This window comes from Nicotiana tomentosiformis, chromosome 3 (genome assembly GCF_000390325.3).
Source record: "Nicotiana tomentosiformis chromosome 3, ASM39032v3, whole genome shotgun sequence".
Classification (NCBI taxonomy): Eukaryota; Viridiplantae; Streptophyta; class Magnoliopsida; order Solanales; family Solanaceae; genus Nicotiana; species Nicotiana tomentosiformis.
Window position 1 is genome coordinate 51,081,329 of NC_090814.1, and position 21,974 is coordinate 51,103,302.

General features: G+C 40.0%; 1 protein-coding gene across 1 annotated transcript; it reads left to right on the forward strand.

Moving 5' to 3' along the window:
• Positions 1–3,438: 3,438 nt before the first annotated feature.
• LOC138907798 (uncharacterized) lies at positions 3,439–3,885 on the forward strand. Its single transcript, XM_070198412.1, has one exon. The coding sequence runs from the start codon at positions 3,439–3,441 to the stop codon at positions 3,883–3,885; it is 447 nt and encodes a 148-aa protein (XP_070054513.1).
• Positions 3,886–21,974: the final 18,089 nt, after the last annotated feature.

The following is a 21,974-nucleotide window of genomic DNA, read 5'->3' on the forward strand; positions in this document are numbered from 1 at the left end:
TATGCGGCTGCATAATCACTATGCGGACCGCATAATGGCCGCAGAGTGAGGGAGGCAACTAAGGAAATATTTTTGTCATTTCACGGTCTGTTATGCGACTGCAAAATGATTTTGCATGCCGCACATTGATCGCATAACCAGTTTGGAAATTCTGTGGAGGGAGGTTCTGCGGCGCATTATGCGAATGCAGAACACGTCTGCGATGCACTGTGTGACCGCAGAACTGATCTGCGGACCGCATAACGATCGCATAGTGGGGTAGGCCAGTCCAGTTCTGGAGGGCCATTTCGCGGCCCATTTTGCAGACCGCATATCAATTATGTGATCGCATATGCGATGGCAGATCCTGTTCGGGGCAACAGTTTTTGGGTTTTTATAACCCGACCCTATTTTGTTAAATAGACGATTTGTACCTTTTTTGACAAAACATCTGACACTTTTAGAGTGAGAGAGTGCCCAAGAGTGAGAAGGTGTTCTTCAATAATTTTTTCTTCAATTCGTGCTCGAATCTTGGAAGATTAACAAGGAAATCTCACTAGGTCTTCATCCTAAGAGTAAAATTCTTCACCCTAACCCTCAATTTCGAATTTTGTCTAGAATTGGATAATTAGTAAGATAATTTTGGAGTATGGGAGTTATCCATCTTACATGCATGTATTATCAAATGGTATAGGAAGATTGTTGAGATAAGAATGATAAAGAATGGGTTGTGGGATGATGGAATCCTTCATAAAAGGACCTTGAAACCTTAATGCACACTTAGTGTTTGATAAAATGCTCAAATGAGCTAGAACTATGATCAGCCTCCTAATTTTAGTTCAATTTATTATATTTCTACAATAGATTGAAGTTGCTAAGAATTCCGAAACAATTTAGAGTTAAGGTAGCTCCATTGAGATATGTTGGCTAAACTCTTCTCTTAGAATTGAATCCCATAATATTCGTATAATTTATGTAAGTCCCGAGTGATTCATTATAAAATTGGCTATTTCAAGTAAGATTAGGTTGAAAGATATATGCTCAACAAGTATCCCAAATGCTTTATTTATGTTACATTATCAATTGAGGATGTGTTAAAAATATAGGTTGTGCATTAAAAATGTTCGACTTCAGGTCAAATTCAAATGAAGGCTATTATGCAAAATTTTGTGAAGCATTTCTATGTGCCTTAGACTCTTAATTGCTCACATGTGTACTACACACCTTGATTTGAATTGTTGTTATTGGTGATGATGATGTTGATGTTTCAAAGTGAAAAGGTGAGCATGAAATACTAAATACGGCCAACGTGCCAAGAATGGTTTTATAATTATGGCCATTAGTTCCACTAAAATGAAAAGATGTGAAAGAAGTATGAAATGCGATGATTGATATAAAAAAGGGTTGATGTCTCACATAAGACAACCTAGTCGATCGGGTCGTGATCGGACACCATGCCGCATACATGGTGGTGATTGTGCTGGAAATTATAGTTGAAATTGTGATTGTAGTCGATGTCTCTAATGTGATAGCCTAGCCGATCGGGTCGTGATCGGACTCCGTGCTAAGAGTACGGTGGTATTGTTATTATGAATGATGGTATATCGGTACTAAGAATCTCCAACTTAAAAATATGGAAATTTATTTGAACACTATCTTGATCCTAAATAAAGGTTTGATGTTGTTTAAGGCTTCTATTGATATTATGATATCCTTGTTTGTATTATTTATTATTTTATTGAGAGGGTGTTTTGTCATTCATACTAGTACTATTACATATGTACTAACGTCCCTTTTTTGCCGGGGGCGCTGCATCTTCAATGGATACAGGTGGTTCCACAACAGGAGACACTGATCAGTGATAGCGGAATACTCTCTTCCCAGCAGACATGGTGAGCCCTACTTCATTTCGGGGTCATGTATTGTTTGTTCCTCGTGTATTGTGTTTGACGTATAGCTGGGGCCTTGTTGCCGGCATTATCATAGTACTCTTTTGTATCTATTAGAGGCTCCGTAGACATAGTGTGGGTTGTATATTGGTGTTGGGGAAGTTAAAATAGTTATATTGTGTTTGGATTACTATTTCCACGTCATACTATGAAGAATGTGTGTGAAATTTGAGACTTTAAAATAAAGTAACAGATGGTAAGAAATTGGTATTGCGGAGATGATCACTTTATTGTTTGATTAACAAAATTATTTAATCTCCTTATTCATGGATGAGTTGGGTAGATAGAAATCTAATAGGCTTCCTCGGGGGGGTTCACTCGGTTGAGCGTCGGTCGTGCTCCTCGAGTTTGGGGCGTGACAAACTTGGTATCAGAGCCTTAGGTTTTAAAGTGTCCTAGGATGTCTCAGAGTCGTTTCTAGTGGAGTCCTTCTTATTGTCGACTACATCTATAATTAGGATGCTACTTGGGCATTTAGGAATAATACCATTCATTCATGTTCTCGATCGTGCGATAAAGCTGATGGTAAGATTGTTCCTCCTTTAACTCGTGCTTTACATTAACTTTTAGTACATGGCACCTAAGAAGAAGGAAAGAACTGGCCAAAGAGCCAATGTCACCTGACGAGTGACAGTTGATCCTATATTTGATGATGCGGGTGAGAACCCAAGGAGTGAGAATATTCCTCCGGTTACTACACTGCCTGATTCTACGACAATTGACAAGACCGCACTTGTCCCTACACCTACTGAGGGTGCAACGGTCCCTCTACCTAATATACCAGTTCCACCTCCAGTTCCAGCTTCTGATTCTGGTGTTTCTGATGTTGATATTAGGGGAGCCATACAGATGTTGGCTCAAATAGTGGCTTTCCAGGCCTAGAGATCAAATGTTGCACCCACTCGTTCAAGTCAGCCAGGGGATTCTACTAGTTCCAGGGTGAGCAGGTATCTCCAGTTGAATCCTCCAGTGTTCATGGGTACTAACCCAGAGGAGGACCCCCAGGACTTCATTGATGAGATGCACAAGACTCTCCGAGTTATGCGTGCTACTGAGACAGAGGTTGTGGAATTGGCCTCCTACCACCTGAAAGAGGTGGCATATTCTTTGTTTAACTATGGGAGGAGTCCCGTGAAGAAGGGAGCCCTCCGGCGGGGTGGGGAGAGTTTGTCAATTCCTTCATTGATCATTTCTTGCCTACCGAGACTAAGGAAACCCGTTTTGCTGAGTTTGAGAACCTAAGGCAAGGTAGCCTGAGTGTGTGGGATTACCATATGAGATTCGCGTACCTGTCCAAGTATGTTATTTACATGTTGCCTACTATGAAGGCTAGAGTGCGCCGGTTTGTGCAGGGATGTAGTCCCTTGGTAACTAATGATGCCGCTACAACAACCTTCAATTCAATATAATCTATGGAAAAATTGTGGCATTCGCTCAAGCCACAAAGATCTACAAATTGAGAAACAGAATAGAGCGAGAGGGTAGTAATAAGGCCCGGTCTGCGGGCAACATGGGTGGTTCTTATTGTGGTGGCAAATCAACGTTCAGGGGAGGGTCGCCAGGGCCATCTCAGTCCTTTGCCCAGTCTTCGGCTAGTGCACAGCTATCAGGGTCCAGCCAACAACAGCAGTGGATCCGTTTCAGGACCAGTCTCAGCAACAGGGGATCCTACCAGCAGGGTCATCATGGTGGTAGAATCCAGCAGCAGAGAAGACCCCCATGCCCTAGATGTGGAAATATACACCTAGGAATATGCTACACGAACTTACCCATATGCTATGGGTGCGGATTGAGGGGTCACATTAAGAGGGATTGTCTTTTGTCCCACCAAGGTGCGGGCAGGGGTAGGGGCATGGCACATCCAGCCAGTTCTGCAGCTACTACATCTGCAACACCTCCTCTAGCTCGAGGCAATCCAACACCTGCACTGCGTGGTACAGCTAGGGGTGGAGCATAGTGTACGGGAGGATCCGGCCATTTCTATGCTCTGAGGGGTCGCCAGAATTCAGAGGCATCTCTAGATGTTGTCACAGGTATATTAACTGTCCAATCTCATGATGTGTATGCTCTTATTGATCCTGGTTCCACTTTGTCATATGTCATACCTTATGTTGCTATGGAATTTGGGATAGAACCGGAACAACTTCATGAGTCGTTCTATGTATCTACTCCGGTTGGTGAGTCTATTTTAGCCACGCGGGTTTATATGGATTGTGTTGTCACGTTGCATGGTCGGGACACCATGGACGATCTTATTGAATTGAGAATGGTCAATTTTGATATGATAATGGGGATGGACTAGCTTTATTCTTGTTTTGCCAAGCTTGATTACGGAACCAGGACTGTTAGGCTCGAATTTTCACATGAGCCAGTTATGGAGTGGAAGGGTGATGATGTAGTGCTGAAGGGTAGGTGTATTTCTTACATTAAGTCCATGAAAATGATCAACAAGGGGTGTATGTATTATTTGGTTCGGGTTATGGACACCGATGCTAAGGCACCTATACTTGAGTCTGCACCTGTTGTGAATGAATTTCCAGGAGTCTTTCCGGATGAACTCCCTTGGATCCCACCAGACAAGGAGATTGATTTTGGGATTGATGTGATACCAGGCACGCATCCTATATCTATTCCACCCTACAGAATGGCACCGGCAGAATTAAGAGAGCTAAATGAACAATTGAGAGACTTGTTAGAAAAGGGTTTTATCCGGCCGAGTGTATCGCCTTGGGGTGCACCGGTCCTTTTGTAAGAAAGAAAGATGGGTCACTGAGAATGTGTATTGACTATCGACAGCTTAACAAGGTCACAATCAAGAATAAGTACCCACTTCCAAGGATAGATAACTTGCAAGGTGTTAAGTACTTCTCCAAAATTGATTTACGATCTGGGTATCACCAATTGAAGATCAGGGAGCAAAACGTTCCGAAAATAGCCTTCAGAACCCGATATGGGAACTTTGAATTTTTGGTAATGTCTTTTGGGCTAACAAATGCCCCAAAAGCTTTCATGGACATTATGAATCGAGTCTTCGAACCTTTTCTTGACTCCTTTGTGATAGTTTTCATTGATGATATTATTGTTTATTTGCGGAGTCAGGAGGACCATGCCGATCATCTCAGGACAGTTCTGCAGACTCTATCTCAGCACAAATTGTATGCAAAGTTTTCAAAATGTGAGTTTTGGCTAGAATCTATCACATTCTTGGGTCATGACGTCTCTAGTGAAGGAATTAAGGTCGATCCTCAAAAAATTACAGTTGTGCAGAATTGGCCGAGGCCTACAACCCCAAAAGAGATTCGCAGTTTCTTAGGCTTAGCGGGGTATTACAGAAATTTTGTGGAAGGGTTCTCAACCCTTGCCTCTCTGTTGACTAAATTGACCCAGAAGGAAATTAAGTTCCAATGGTCAGATGCTTGTGAAAGGAGCTTCCAGGAGTTGAAATTGAGATTGACTATGACACCAGTGTTGACTTTACCAGACGATTCAGATGGGTTTGTAGTAGATTGCGATGCTTCAAGAATCGGACTTGGGTGTGTATTAATGCAACACGGCAAGGTGATAGATTATGCTTCTAGCTAACCCATGAATAACGAAAAGAACTATCCAACACATGATTTATAACTTGCAGCAGTGGTATTTGCGTTGAAGATTTGGCATCATTACATTTATGGGGTCCACGTGGATATATTCACGAACCATAAGAGCCTTTAATATATTTTCAAGTAGAAGGAATTGAATCTGAGGCAGAGAAGATGGCTCGAGTTACTTAAGGACTACGACATTGATATTCTATATCATCCGGGGAAGGCTAATGTTGTGGCGGATGCTCTTAGCCGGCAATCTATGGGTAGTTTAGCACACTTGGAGGCATATCAAAGACCATTGGCCAAGGAAGTTCACCGATTGACTAATTTGGGAGTTTGTCTTTCAGACTCTAGTGAAGGATGGGTAATTGTGCAAAATAGGGCTGAATCATCGCTTGTTCTAGAAGTCAAAGAGAAGTAATACAATGATCCATTGTTGGCACAATTGAAAGAGGGGATTCATAATCATAAGACCATGGACTTTTCTCTTGGCATGGGTGATGGTACACTAAGGTACCAAGGGCGTGTATGTGTTCCAAATGTAGATGGTCTTCGAGAAAGAATCACGACAGAGGCTCACACTTCTAGGTATTCCCTGCACCCGGGTTCTACGTAAATGTACCATGATCTTAAGGAAGTCTATTGGTGGAATGATATGAAGATAAATGTAGCAGACTTTGTGGCGAGATGTCCAAATTGTCAGCAAGTGAAGGCCGAACACCAAAGGACCGTTGGGTTGGCACAGAACATAGAAATTCCAATGTGGAAGTGGGAAATGATTAATATGGACTTTGTGATAGGACTACCTCGCACTCCGCGCAAGTTGTATATCAAAGAAATAGTCAGGTTGCATGGAACTCCAGTTTCCATCATTTCTGATCTGGGAGCACAATACACTGCTAATATTTGGAAGAAATTTTAGCAAGGTTTGGGTACTCAGGTGAATCTTTTTACAACCTTTCACGCGCAGACTAATGGGCAAACAGAGCGGACTATTCAGACGCTTGAGGATATGTTGCGCGCTTGTGTTCTAGACTTCAAAGTTAGCTGGGATGATCATTTTCCACTCATAGAATTTACCTACAATAATAATTATCATGCTAGCATTCAGATGACACCATTCGAGGCTTTATATAGGAGGAGATGCAGATCTCCCATTGGGTGGTTCGAAATTAAAGAAGCAGAGTTGATAGGGCTAGACCTCATGCATCAGGCTATGGAAAATGTTATGATCATTAAAGAGTGGTTTAAGACTGCTTAGAGTCGTCAGAAGTCATATTCGGATGTTCGTCGTAGGGATTTGTAGTTCAAAGAAGATGATTGAGTATTATTGAAGGTTTCCCCCATAAAGGGTGTAATGTGATTTGGTAAGAAAAGGGAAATTGAGTCTGAGGTATGTCGGACCGTATAGAGTCATTCAGAATGTTGGTGTGGTGGCATACAAACTTGAACTACCACCTGAGATGTCATTAGTGCACCCGGTGTTTCATGTGTCTATATTGAAGAAAGTAGTTGGAGACTCGGTACTCATTATTCCAGTCGAGACTATTGAGGTTAATGAGAAATTGACTTATGAAGAGATTCCGGTTTCTATTATCAATCAGTAAGTCCGAAAGTTGAGAAATAAATAAATTTCCTCCGTGAAAGTGTTATGGCAAAACCAACACGTTGAAGAGGCTACTTGGGAGGTCGAGGAAGAAATGAAGAAAAAGTATCCTTACTTGTTTGAATAGCTATGTAATTACAAAGTTGTGATCTATGAAAATTCTAAGAGTTACTTTCTATGAATTATATATTATTTGTACAATTGGCATTAAGGGTGTTCTTTTCTGGTAATATATTGCTTGTGAGGCCACAGTTGGCGTTGTTTTTGTGTTATGTTAAGTTGTTGGATTAAGTATATGTTGTTAGGATGTGTTTTTGGTGTTCTATGGAAGGTGGATAGGCCCTGTTACAACGGAGACTCTGGCAAACTTTTTGGAAATTTAGGGAGTTAGCCAAAATTTGAATCTACTAGTGAGTGAGAAATAACAGTTAGGCCACATTTGATGCTAATAGCAGATTTTTACCCTCATTCAATGACGAATGATCCTAAGCGGGAGAGAATGCAACACCCCCAAAAATTTTGAAATACTTAAGTGTAAAGCCCACTAAATTTTCGCAAAAGAAAATAATGTTTCGTGGTGCCAAATAGGGCTCGGACCTTTTGGGTTGAATAATGCACTGGCTAGTTTGATCTCATAACCAGTTTGGAAATTTTGCGGCGCGTTATGCGACCGAAGAATAGGTCTACGATGCACTGTGCGACTGCAGAACTGATTTGCGGACCACATAACGGTTGCATAGTGGGTCAGGACAACCCAGTTCCGGAAGGCCATTTCGCGGTCCATTTCGTGGATCGCATATCAATTATGCAATCGTATATGCGATCGCAGATCCTGTCCTGGGCAACATTTTTTATGTTTTTATAACCCGAGCCTACTTCATTAAATAGACGATTTGTACCATTTTCTGACCAAAAATCTGACACTTTTAGAGTGAGAGAGTGCCCTAAAGTGTGAAGGTGTTCTTCAACAATTTGTTCTTCAATTCGCGCTCGAATCTTGGAAGATTAACAAGGAAAACTCGCTAACTCTTCATCCTAGAAGTAAGATTCTACACCCTAACCCTCATTTTCGAATTTTGTCTAGAATTGGGTAATTAGTAAGATAATTTTTTAGCATGGGAGTTGTCCATCTTACATGCATGTGTTGGTGTAGGAATATTGTTGAGCTAAAAATAGTAAAGAATTGGTTGTAGGATGATGGAATCCTCCATAAATTGAACTTGAAACCTTAATGCACACCTAGTGTTTGATAAAATGCTCAAATGAGCTAGAACTATGATCATCCTCCTAATCTTGGTTCAATTTATTATATTTCTACAATAGATTGAAGTTGCTAAGAATTCCGGAACAATTTAGAATTAAGGAATCTCCATTGAGGTCTGTTGGCTAAACTCTTCTCTTAGAATTAAATCCCACGATATTCGTGTAATTTATGTAAATCCCGAGTCGTTCATTATAAAGTTGGTTATTCCGAGTAAGATTTGGTTGAAAGATATATATTCAACAAGTATCCCAAATGCTTTATTTATGTTATGTTATCAATTGAGGATGTGTTAAAAATATGGGTTGTGCATTAAAAATGTTCGACTTCAAGTCAAATTCAAACGAAGGCTATTATGCCAAATTTTGTCAAGAATTTCTATGTGCCTTAGACTCTTAGTTGATCACATGTGTACTACACACCTTGATTTGAATTATTGTTGTTGGTGATGATGATGTTAATGTTTGAAAGTAAAAAGGTGAGCATGAAATACTAAATACGGCCAACGTGCCAAGAATGATTTTATAATTATGGCCATTAGTGCCAACGAAATGAAAAGATGTGAAAGAAGTATGAAATGCGATGACTGATATAAAAAGGGTTGATATCTCGAATAAGACAGCCTAGTCGATCGGGTCGTGATCGGCCACCATGCCGCACACATGGTGGTGATTGTGCTGGAAATTGTAATTGAAATTATGATTGTGGTCGATATCTCTAATGAGATAGCCTAGTTGATCAGGTCGTGATCGGACTCCGTGTACGGTGGTATTGATATTGAGAGTGATTGTGGTTGATGTCTCTAATGAGATAGCCTAGCTAATCGGGTCATGATCAAACTCCGTGCTAAGCGTAAGGTGGTATTGTTATTGTGAATAATGGTATTGTGAACGAGGGTATATCGGTAATACGAATCTCCAACTTAAAAATATGGAAATTTAAATGAACACTCTCTTGATCCTAAATTGAGGTTTGATTTTATTTAAGGCTTCCATTGATATTATGATATTCTTGTTTGTATTATTTATTATTCTATTGAGATGGTGTTTTGTCATTCATAGTAGTACTATTACATATGTAGTAACGTCCCTTTTTGCAGGGGGAGCTGTATCTTCAATGGATGCAGGTGGTTCCACAACAGGAGACACTGATCAATGATAGCGGTACACTCTCATCCCAGCAGACTTGGTGAGCCCCACTTCATTTCGGGGTCATGTATCTTTTGTTCCTTGTGTATTGTGTTTGAGGTATAGCCGGGGCCTTGTTGCCAGCATTATCATAGTACTCTTTTGTATCTATTAGAGTCTCCGTAGACATAGTGTGGGTTGTATATTGGTGCTGGGGAAGTCAAAATAGTAATATTGTGTTTGGATTACTATTTCCACTTCATACTATGAAGAATGTATGTGAAATTTTAGACTCTAAAATGAAGTAACTGATGGTAAGAAATTTGTATTGCGGACATGATCACTTTATTGCTTGATTAGCAAAATTAATTAATCTCTTTATTCATGGATGAGTTGGGTAAAAGGAAATCTGATAGGCTTGCTCGGCCGGGTTCCCTAGTTTGAGTGCCGGTCGCGCTCCCCGAGTTTGGGGCGGGACATAACCTGGGCTGACATCCACAACAGGTACCAGTCAAAGATCAGGGTCGAGGAAGACCAACTCGGGGCCCCTTCTGGATCTGCTTACCCCATCAAGGCTGACGATATGTAACGACTCGACCGGTCGTTTTGAGTACAACCGACCCCATGTACTCAATAAGTAACAAGCCTAACCTTAGGCTGAAAGTGATGACGAGCTGGGACAAAGGTTAGGGTCCAACTCTAATAACCAGCAACAGTTCATATCGATATAATAAAAGGGTACATGAAAATAACTAAGAAGTAAGATGCCCAACTCGTTCACAGTTACGGAAAAAGAAACATGCTTTTCAAGTATAATAGTAAATCCCAAATTTTTCACCGAAAACCCTAAAAGCATATGAGTATGTTTGAAAACTGTGATTTCTCCAAAAAACATTCAACAATAAATAAGATGTTTCATTTTCATACAGCATGAGGAAAATACATCTATATGCCTAAATGTCAATATACAAGTGAAATCATGAACGTCACCAAAATCGGGTAGCAGAAGGGCATGTATCACAAGTACGCATGTCAAATGCAATGTATCTTAGTGATGAACTCATGTACTCACACTCTCAGAGTACTCAATCTCACTGTCTCGTATTCTCTCTCACCATACTCAATACTCAGTACACTCAGTCACTCGGCACTGTACAATACCTACTGCGGCATGCAACTCGATCCACATAGAGACATAAGCCCTGTTGCGGCGTGCAACCCCATCCACATATATATAGCCATAAGGCTTATTGCGGCGTGCAACCCGATCCCCCCTCCCCCCCCACACACTTAGCATTCTTACACACACACACACACACACACACACACATATATATATATATATATATATATATATATAGCCATAAGACTTGTTGGGCGTGCAATCCGATCCACATATATATAGCCATTAGGCTTGTTGCGACGTGCAACCCAAAACCCAATCCACATATATATAGCCATAAGGCTTGTTGCGGCATGCAACCCGATCCATATATATATATATATATATCACCCATAGCAACTTAGTCACCAATCTCTCTAGTGTCTCGGGCTTACAACGCTCATACTAAGCGGCCCTAATCAATGATACAGGATGTGACAATATACAATAACAAAGACTGAGATATGATATGAAATGATGAATGCGACTGAGTACATAACCGCAATTAAGAAAATAACTCAACAACGAAGAACGACCATTGTGATCCCAATTGTGCCAGCATATAGCCTAAACATGATTTCTAGCATAGATTACTGCTCAAGTACTTTAACACGTAGTGTACAGTAAAAATGTTCAGATAAGATGGCTAAACAGATCCATGGAAGCAACTAAATCACAATTCACACTGTGCAGGCCCACACGCCCGTCACCTAGCATGCGCGTCACCTCAACATCAATCACAAAACACTTAATTCAGGGTTTCATACCCTCAGCACCAAGTTTAGAAGTGTTACTTACCTCGAACAAAACAAATCCAATACCGAGTTAGCCAAGTGATTCTCCATAAATGCCATCACGTGCGTACCGACCTTTGAACGACTCAAAACTAACGAAAAGAAACTAAAATATATCAAATAATGCCAAAAGAAACAAACCCAAACGATAAAGGTCGAATCTTTAATCAAAAGCACAAAATCAACCCAAACGTCTTTCTCGGGCCCACACCTCGGAACTCGACAAAACTTATAAAATCTGACAACCCATTCAATTACGAGTCCAACCATACTAGTTTCACCCAAAAATTCACTTTATGAAACTTAAGGCTAAAACTCTCAAATTCTCTTTAAAATTCATAATCCAATTACCAAAAATGAAGATATAATCATGTAATATAATCAAAACCGAGTATAAAACACTTACCCCAATCCTTGTGATAAGAGTTTCCTCCAAAATCACTTCACCCCGAGCCCCAAATCTCAAAATATGATAAAAGAACACCAAACCTCGATTGTATAGCTTCTACCCAGATATTTCGCATATGCGGTCACACTGTCGCATACGCGACCCCCGCTTTTGCAGAAACATGCTTCGCTTCTGCGAAAATAGCTAGACCCAGCTCACCTTGCACCTACAGTAGAAAAATTTTGCTGCTACAAAAACTTTCGCACCTACGCTCCCAATCGTCGCTTCTATGCACACGCAGGTGCGCCTCTTCCTCCGCATCTGTGATGATCTCTAGCCAAGCCTGTTTCCGCTTCTACAACCATTTGTCCGCAGCTGCGTCCATTCTTCCGCAGATGCAAAAGCACCAGAACCAGCATACCTTCAGCAATGCAACATAAAACGAAAATGATCTGAACCTCATCTGAAACTCACTCGGATAACATAGCATGGACCTCCTTGAGGCCTCAAATCATACATAACAATGTGGAAACGATGAATCGCACCTCAATTCGAACTTAAATGAACTTTCAACTTTCAAAACTCACGTCGAAACATAACATATCAACTCGGAATGAACTCAAATTTTACACACAAGTCCCAAATGAAATAACGAAGTTATTCTAATTCCCGGAAACACAATCCGAATCCGATATCCACAAGGTCAACTCTCGGTAAAACGTATGAACTTTCCAATCCTTCAAATTTCCAATTTTCGCCAATTTGTGCCAAATCCTTTTAGAAATATCCAAATGCAAATCCGGGCATAGGCCTAAGTCCAAAATTTCCATCCGGACCTAACAGAACCATCAAAACTTTGTTTCGAGGTCAAATTTACAAAAGTCAAACTTGGTCAACTCTTCCAATTAAAAGCTTCAACGATGAAATTCATTCTTCCAAATCAAACTCCGAATCACCTGAAAACCAAAACCGACGATACACACAAGTCATAATACATAATACATAATACGGAGCTACTCATGCCCCCAAACTATTGAGTGAAGTGCAAATGCTCAAAAAGACCGGTCGGGTCGTTACATCCACCCCTACTTAAGCATACATTCATTCTCGAACGTGCCGAGAGTCGTTCCAACGCCATCAAACCGCCATTTAATCATACCATGCACATACCCTGGGGTGATCCCACGTCACCCTATCCTATATAAGTCCGACAACATAACATCACTAAAGATCATTACTTCGACCTTAGCCCGTAAACCTTAGAATCAAATTTACAACAGCCGAAATTTCCTATAAGACCCGAACCTCGCATCTACACACTGTGTAAGTCTGAACAAGCTGTATCAAGCCATAACCATAACCCAAGATGTAATCATATGACATACCACTTGACTCGCTTGTAGCAAAAGTTTTGATCACAATAGCTGCTCAAAACAACCCAATACCTGTAACAAACCTCGTATCAAACAAAACCTCATTCTGAAACCTTTGTACACTTCCAAAGATGAAAGAATCATGCAAAAACTCATAATCAGTCATCAGATCAACAAGTCATGGAGACCCCTCTCCTTCGACAAGAACTATAGCTAATTTTTAAGCCGGTCAGCGACATTATCCTTTCAAATATACCACAATCAATTCTGATAGCACCCATTCTTGGTCCGACGACCTCATCTTTTCAAATACAAGCTAACCTACTAACATGCCATACCAATACTACCCAGAGCCACAAACCGTGCAATCCGTGTACCAATACGCAACAATTCAAATGTACTCAATCATGGAAAATGACACAAATGAGAGAACCGTCCCGCAAGTTCAATAAGTACAACCACAACTGCAATGCCATGAGCCCATTATATATGGTAGAACACAATACACGAATCTAACACAAGGGATCATATCTCAGCATAACTCTGTCACAATGTGTGACCCTACCTAAACGCTTGTCTACATGAAATACCTCCAGCCACTATACCTATAATAAACGGCCACACGCAATTCGACATCAAGTACTCAAGGTGCATGACCATAACCACGAAAGAACCAATAACACAATACCACAGTCCAAAAAGAACATAACTAGATGCGCAATCAATCATTCAACACTCTCATACCCATCTCGCTCAAATTCCGCTATAAGGCCCAAATAAACCCACACCATGTGTGCCTATAACGAACGGATCAAATCCCCTTGTAGCATAGAAGGGTTACTCATAGAGCAATTCAAAACACGAATAACCTCAACTCTAACCAAATGGTACATCCCTCAACAACAATAATGCTAAGTTAACCCATCCGACCCAGTGTAGAATACACATCCTGATTGGGCCTACCAATGAACCCCAAATCAACTCTGGTCACCCACAAATACATAAATACCCCTCCTAAAGTCCACATTGACCTAACCATAACACATACTATCATCTGGCTAACTTTGGCAACATTTTCACAGCCCACAACCACGAAACAATCTGTTTCTGAGAACTCCTGGTCTCCAAGTCCATAGAACACATGAATCACCATATATAATCCCAACTCCACCGCCCGAGTGTCTAACACATCTCTCATACACGATCATCCCATGAGGAATACTTCTATAATTCTTTCGTGTCACACAGCAAAATCTGAATATCAGTAGTCGATCAACCAGGCAAGTACCGTAATACCAATGAAGCATTCGTAAGTGTGAACACAGTGCATCTTCAGAAATGCGCACCCTTCTTATGTATTACCACATAGTTATAACATTCATATAAACTTTGGAAACCGTCCATACTTTCTAAGAATTTATGCTCTTCCCTTCGTAACGGACCTGTGACCTTGCACATGCAAATCTCAATCCCACATAACACACCACATCTATCATGACATCATATAATCAACTCTGATTCGCAAGCACACTATATACTCAATTTGCCAGGAACCTTCCATGTGATCTCATCCAGGAGAAAATCACAATACGCAACATGTTCCTCACGCCGGTAGGAAATATACACCTCTAACCGTGGTAGAACTCCTCGAGAGCACTTTGAAATTTCTTTGCACACAATCAAGCCATCAGAACTGAATCTCTCTAACTCAACCAAGCCACGCGAGTCGCCAAACCCAAGAGTATTGCCATAAAACACCTGTATAGACTCACCATACCATAAGTACCTAAATAACCCATCGTATCCATTGTCGTGCTGATCCAACCTACTACCAAGCTATCCTATTTCTCTGAGTTCCTTCTGAACTGCCTTCAAGTTGATACTTCTCCTTGCTAGAACACCACGATCCCTACCCAAACTCACCACAAAGGATCCTAACATAAAACTACACGCCCTAAAGTCCATAAGTCGTTGTATTTCCTCTTAAGCACCCCAAAAGTACCACAACCGAGACACCCACTCTGAAGAGACATTCCTTGAATCTAAAGTCATTTCCTTCACCTTCCTGATACTGAAATGTAGAGTCTGTAATGATATAGAAATACCGCGAGTATCGATGCCATCCAATGTAAATCTCAAATCCTAGCTATATACCAATCTGAAAAATTCACAATTACTACATATAAATCTTGAACCCATTTGAACTTTCTCGAGAGTCATCCATTATGCTCAAATCTTAATTGCGTCACCCAAATGGGCCAAACGACCTATGCCTCATTAGCACAACATCACCCGAGGAAGTAACCCTGCCTTAACATAACCGATCAAATTCATACTCCATGCGCACTACATCCTTCACACATAACCACTAAGCATTCACTACATCTTCCCGAGTCTAAGCTCATCAACAGAACATAAGAATCTATTTCACCCCCATGAATAAACAACATGGAAAATCTTTCAACACACTCATAACTCGAGACTATACGTCACATCAAAATAGCAATCATGTCATGCCCCGAACTCGGGGAGCGCGACCAGCGCTCAACTGAGTGAACCCGGACGAGCAAGCCTATAAGATTTCCTGCTACCCAAACTCATCCATGAATAAAGAGGAGATGCACTCCATTAATCAAACACTGAAAAGATTTCATTAACAACTCCTATTTAATTTCCATTAGCAGCTTCCTTCATAATTTCTAAAATATTACAAGTTTATATATATATAATGAAAAACATGTTTGCTAAATACCAACATTTCTAGTTCAATTCCCCACATCAAACATCACCCACAACCTGTCTACAGTGCCTCTAAGTACAACCGAATAGTAGTATGGAAGTGCCGTCAATAAGGCACCAACTATACCTCAAAACACAATGTATAACATCAAATGAAATCAGGCCCGGAATAGATTATGGCTCACCAAGCCCTACTGAATAGAAAGTGACTGCTAACGAGGACCAGAGCTACCCGCTGACGAACCACCTGCATCTATTGAAGATGCAGTGGCCACGACAAAAGGGACGTTAGTACATATGGAATAGTACTAGTATGTAAAGCTAACTGTCCTCTTTCAAAATAGAATGCCAATGTAAGAAAGGAAAACCATGGAAACAACAATCAATAATCAATGATATCAAAATGCCACGTTAAAATATAATAATTTCCAAAATACGAAGATAATATTAATTTTGGTTGGGAGATCTTGGCACCGATATACCACTGTTCAAAATACCATTGTTCACAATACCAATACCACCGAACTTTTAGCACGGAGTCCGATCACGACCCGATCGGCTAGGCCATCTCATCTGAAACATCAACCACAATCACACTTTCAATTACAAATACCAGCACAATCTCCACCACGTGTGCGGCATGGCATCTGATCACGACCCGATCGTCTAGGCCATCTCACCAAAATGCCGTGTGGATCGACATCATCCTTTTCTATCAATAATCTCATCCCAATTAAGGAGAATAATGTTATCACATCAATCTCATCCCAAATAAAGGGAATAATTTTATCACATCAATCTCTTCCCAAATAAGGGGAATAATTTTATCACATCGATCTCATCCCAAATAAGAGGAATGATCACAATCCACTCCTACACCGGCACGTGTAGTTTCGGGGTTAGGTTATTTCAACCTACCCTTCCTCGGTAACTATCGATACTCTCAAAAGCATTTTTGATTTACATACAAAGGAAACAACAATACAAATGCATTTACCTCATAACCTTTCACACCATTTATAGCCTCATTGGCATTTTCATCCACTTACAACATCATTATTTCATTGGCTCTCTTGGCCATACATATGATTGTTCATTCATGTCACAATGGCCATATTTCATATTCCACACTTTCACATCTTTCCTTCTCATCGATCATCATCATAAATATCAACAAATAGAATATTCCGGAATTCACAACTTTAAACACAATGGATTTCTTTCAAAGAAATGGAGTAAAATTATTGGCAATCGAAGCACAAGTTAAAATCATAAACGAGTAACACATCATTTAATCTTGAAATACTTTACCCCAAAAAGGGCAGTACACAATTTCAACTCATGAATATATAGGAGTTCATAACACGTTGGAAATACTTACAAAGCATAGCATTAATTGAAACAAAAACATTTGGGCACGACTTGAGTACATAAGCTTTTAGGAAAATCATTTTTCGAAGTCAATTTGGAACAGTTGAATCAAGACTCATTTATTAACCTTTCTCACGTCATTTTGTTTCATTGGCACCATTGGCTACCAATATAACTTTCATTCTTGGCACGGCGGCCACACTTTATATCACCAACTCTCTTCTTTCACTTTCGAGCATCTTTATATATTATCAACAACAAGGAATTTCAAATCAATCCTTTAGGTACACAACACATACGAGCAATTTAGAGTCTTAAGCATATCGAGTTTTTCTCACACAATTTGGCATACTAGCTTTCATTTGGAACACGACTCAAAGCCATAATATTTTAATACATAACCCATACTTTGAACATATATATTTAGACATAAGGCCCATTCACAATAGTCAAGTTTATAAGGAATAACTCGGAACATAAGAATTAGGAACTTGAGCCAACCATACTTAAAACTCACGAGAACATCATGGAATTCAATTCTAAGAGAGTAGTTTAGCCAACATACCTCAAATTCGTCCCTTAATGATACTACAACGATCCACAACACTAAGAAACTTCAATATACAATAACAACATCCAATGGGACCCATATTAGTAACAAATTCCATAATTTAGGCCATTTAGGTATTTTATCAAACACCTAGTAGGCATGAATTCTACACCTTTTAACCATAGAATTAATTCATTCAACTACTACCATTTACCAACAATTTATCCCACTATCATTCTTAAACAATTCATAACTTCCAACATCACATACATGACCATCCATCCACACCCAACCAATAAAATTCCATCAAATAATCACCTTTCAATCTCTACAATGATTATGTATTTAAATTGGGAACTTATGGCTTCCAACCACCATACCATAAGTTCCAGTAATTAATTCATACTCATATTCCCATAATATATCCATACATGTAAGTCTAAGGGTGTAGGATTACCTTTTGGAAGAAATATTGAAAACCCTCCTTTGAGTTCTTGAAGAAACTTGTTGAAGATCTAGGTATTTTATATGTAGATTTTATCAATACTAGTGTAAAAATAATGGAATTTCACACCAAGATAATGGGGATTGCTTACCTTGAAGAAGAGGGGAGTTGGTGGTCTTGAGAGAGTGGAGAAGAGGTCTAAAATTCATCCAAGTGAAGTGGGAAAATGAACCCCGAAATTGTAGTTATAGGCCCTGATTTCTGGGTTTCGGATGCTGCCCCGGAGGCTATGGCAGCAATTCACTTCCAGCCCTTCTTTCGGATGCGGCCTCGAATGCTTTGCATCCGTAGTTCACTCCTCTGCCAACCTTTGGTACTTTGGTCATAACTTCTTGTAGAAATGTCCAAATGACAAACGGTTTGAAGAGTTAGAAACTAGACTCACATGGTTTTAATTTGATAGGAATATCACCACCTAAGTCTTTATATGGAGGTATTTCTATTCGTTTGAAGTCGGGGTCTTGTGCTAATTAAGACATCATTCCCACTTAATGTATCAAACTTGTTCCTCACAAATTCTTACCATTCACAAAACTCCTTATTATGTTCCAACACACCTTAAACGTATATTTTCATTTCAAAGTGATGTGGTCCTATCCCATAGGCCTTCTTTAATACTCGAATACGTTATCCTCTAGTACCGCTGGCGCACTTTAAAATCTTAAATCATTAGCCATCTGAACACATCTGAACACGGGGCCTTACAAATCAAGCACCCAATAGCCCTTTTTACATCTCAAGCGAACTATTCTCGTCACAATCTAACCATCTGATCACATCCCGTAGTCACATCATACTCATCATATAGCCATGCAGCTATTCATCGAATCACAAATTCCACTCATAGGGATGCTACCAGACATATAAGTCCAAAAGCACGTGCTCACACAACCGAAATCCCCTTGCTCAAGTTACAGTTATAACCTGGCCTCAAGTCCTCCAGACTGACCCATCAACAGCGCACAGAAATCACATCTCGCACCTCATCCATGGAATCACAAGCCGGTAATGCACGGCTAATACTGAGCGCTCACATGCGCATACGAATGTGTGGAAGGAATTCAAAAGGTTATGTTTCAAGCTGAATCAATTCTGCCCGATAAGGAAAGAAAGATGGAAAATTATCCTAAATGCCCTGTAGCCTCTCGAAGATAGGTATAGACGTCATCATACCGATCCAACTTGTCACGACCCAAAATCCAACTAGTCGTAATGGCACCTAACCCAACCCGTCAGGTATGCCATATAACAACTATCCAATTTAATGAGATTTATTAAGAAAGAAATGATAATACAATTGCTTGTATACATGAATTTCCCAAGGACTAGTAGTACAAATCATGAGCTTCTAAGATAAAGAGTTTACAAAGCTGGTTTGAAATAAAATCCACAATCTGTTAGAAATATACATGAACATATACTAAATACTAAAGCTACCAAGATCAAGAGGCAGCTATGACTGGAACGCAGGTACATCTTTAGATCCAGCTCCCGCCGTACGCAGCTACATCAACATCCAACATCTCACACAAGGTGCAGAAGTGTAGTATGAGTACAACCGACCCCATGTACTCAATAAGTAACAAACCTAACCTTAGGTTGAAAGTAGTGACGAGCTGAGACAAGGGTCAGAGTCCAACTCTAATATCCATTAATAGTTCATAACGATATAACAAAAGAGTACATGAAAATAACTCAGAGCTAAGATTCCCAACTAGTTCACAGTTACGGAAAAATAGACATGCTTTTCAAGTATAGCACTAAATCCCAAATCTTTCACCGAAAACCCCAAAAGCATATGCGTAAGCTTGAAAACTATGATTTCTTCAAAAAACATTCAACAATAAATAAGATGTTTCATTTTTAGATAGCATGAGGAAAATACATCTCTATGCGTACATGTAAATATACAGGTGAAATCATGAACGTCACCAAAACCGGGTAGCAGAAGGGAATGCATCTCTATGCATGTATCTCAAGTACGCATGTAAAATGCAATGTATCTCAGTGATGAACTCATGTACTCACACTCTCAGTGTACTCAGTCACTCAACACTGTATAATACCTGTTGTGGAATGCAGCCCGATCCACATATAGCCATAAGGCCTGTTTCGGAGTACAACCCGATCCACATATATATAGCCATAATGCTTGTTGCGGCGCGTAACCTGATCCACATATATATATATATATATCCATAAGGCTTGTTGCGGTGTGCATCTCGATCCATATATATATATATATATATATATATATATATATATATATATATATATATACGTATATATATATATATATATATGTATAGTTTAATATTGTTGTGGCACCACCCCCCCCCACACACATATATATATATATATATATATATATATATATATATCACTCATAGCACTACACTCAGGTTCAAACTTTGTCACCAATCTTTTCACTCTCTCGGGCTCACAACACTCATACTAAGCGATCCTAATCAATGATACGAGATGTGACAATATACAATAACAGAGACTGAGATATGATATGAAATAATGAATGCAATCGAGTACATAACTGCAATTAAGAAAATAACTCAACAACAAAGAACGACAATTGTGGGTCCCGATAGTGCCAACATATAGCCTAAACATGATTTCTAGCATATATTACAGCTCAAGTGCACTAACACATAGTGTACAGTAAAGATATTCAGATAATATGGTTACATAGTTCGATGGAAGTGACTAAATCACAATTCAAAAAGTGCATGCCCACGTGCTCGTCACCTAGCATGTACGTACCGACCTCCGAACGGCTCGAAATTAGCGAAAAACAACTCAAATACATCAAATTATGCCAAAGGAAACAAACCCAATTGATAAAGGTCGAATCATTAATCAAAAGCCCAAAATCAACCCAAAGGTCCAACCTGGGCCCGCGCCTCAGAACTCGACAAAGCTTATAAAATTCGACTACCCATAAAATTACGAGTCCAACCATACTAGTTTCACCTAAATCCGACTCCGAATTGATGTTAAAAACTCAAACACTCACTTTATGAAACATTAGGCTAAAACCCCCAATTTCTCTTTAAATTTCATAATCCAATTACCGAAAACGAAGATAGAATCACAAAATATAATCAAAATCGTGTATAAAACACTTACCCCAATCCCTGTGATGAAATTTGCCTCCAAAATCGCTTCACCCCGAGCCCCAAATCTCAAAATATGATAAAATAACAAAACAAATCTCGATTTTATAGCTTCTCCACAGAAATTCCGCATATGCGGTCACAGTGTCGCATCTACGACCCCCACTTCTGTGGTAAAATGCTTCGCTTCTGCGAAAATAGCTAGACCCAGTTCACCCCGCACCTGCGATAGAAAAATTCCGCTACTGCGAAAACCTTCGCACCTGTGCTCCAAATCGTCCGAATCTGTGTCCATTCTTCCGCAGATGCGGAAGCAACAGAACCAGCATACCTTCAGCAATGCAACATAAAACGAAAATGATCCGAACCTTGCCTGAAACTCACCCGGGCCACTCGGGACCCCATCCAAATATACCAACAAGTCCCATAACATAATCCGGACCTGCTCGAGGGCA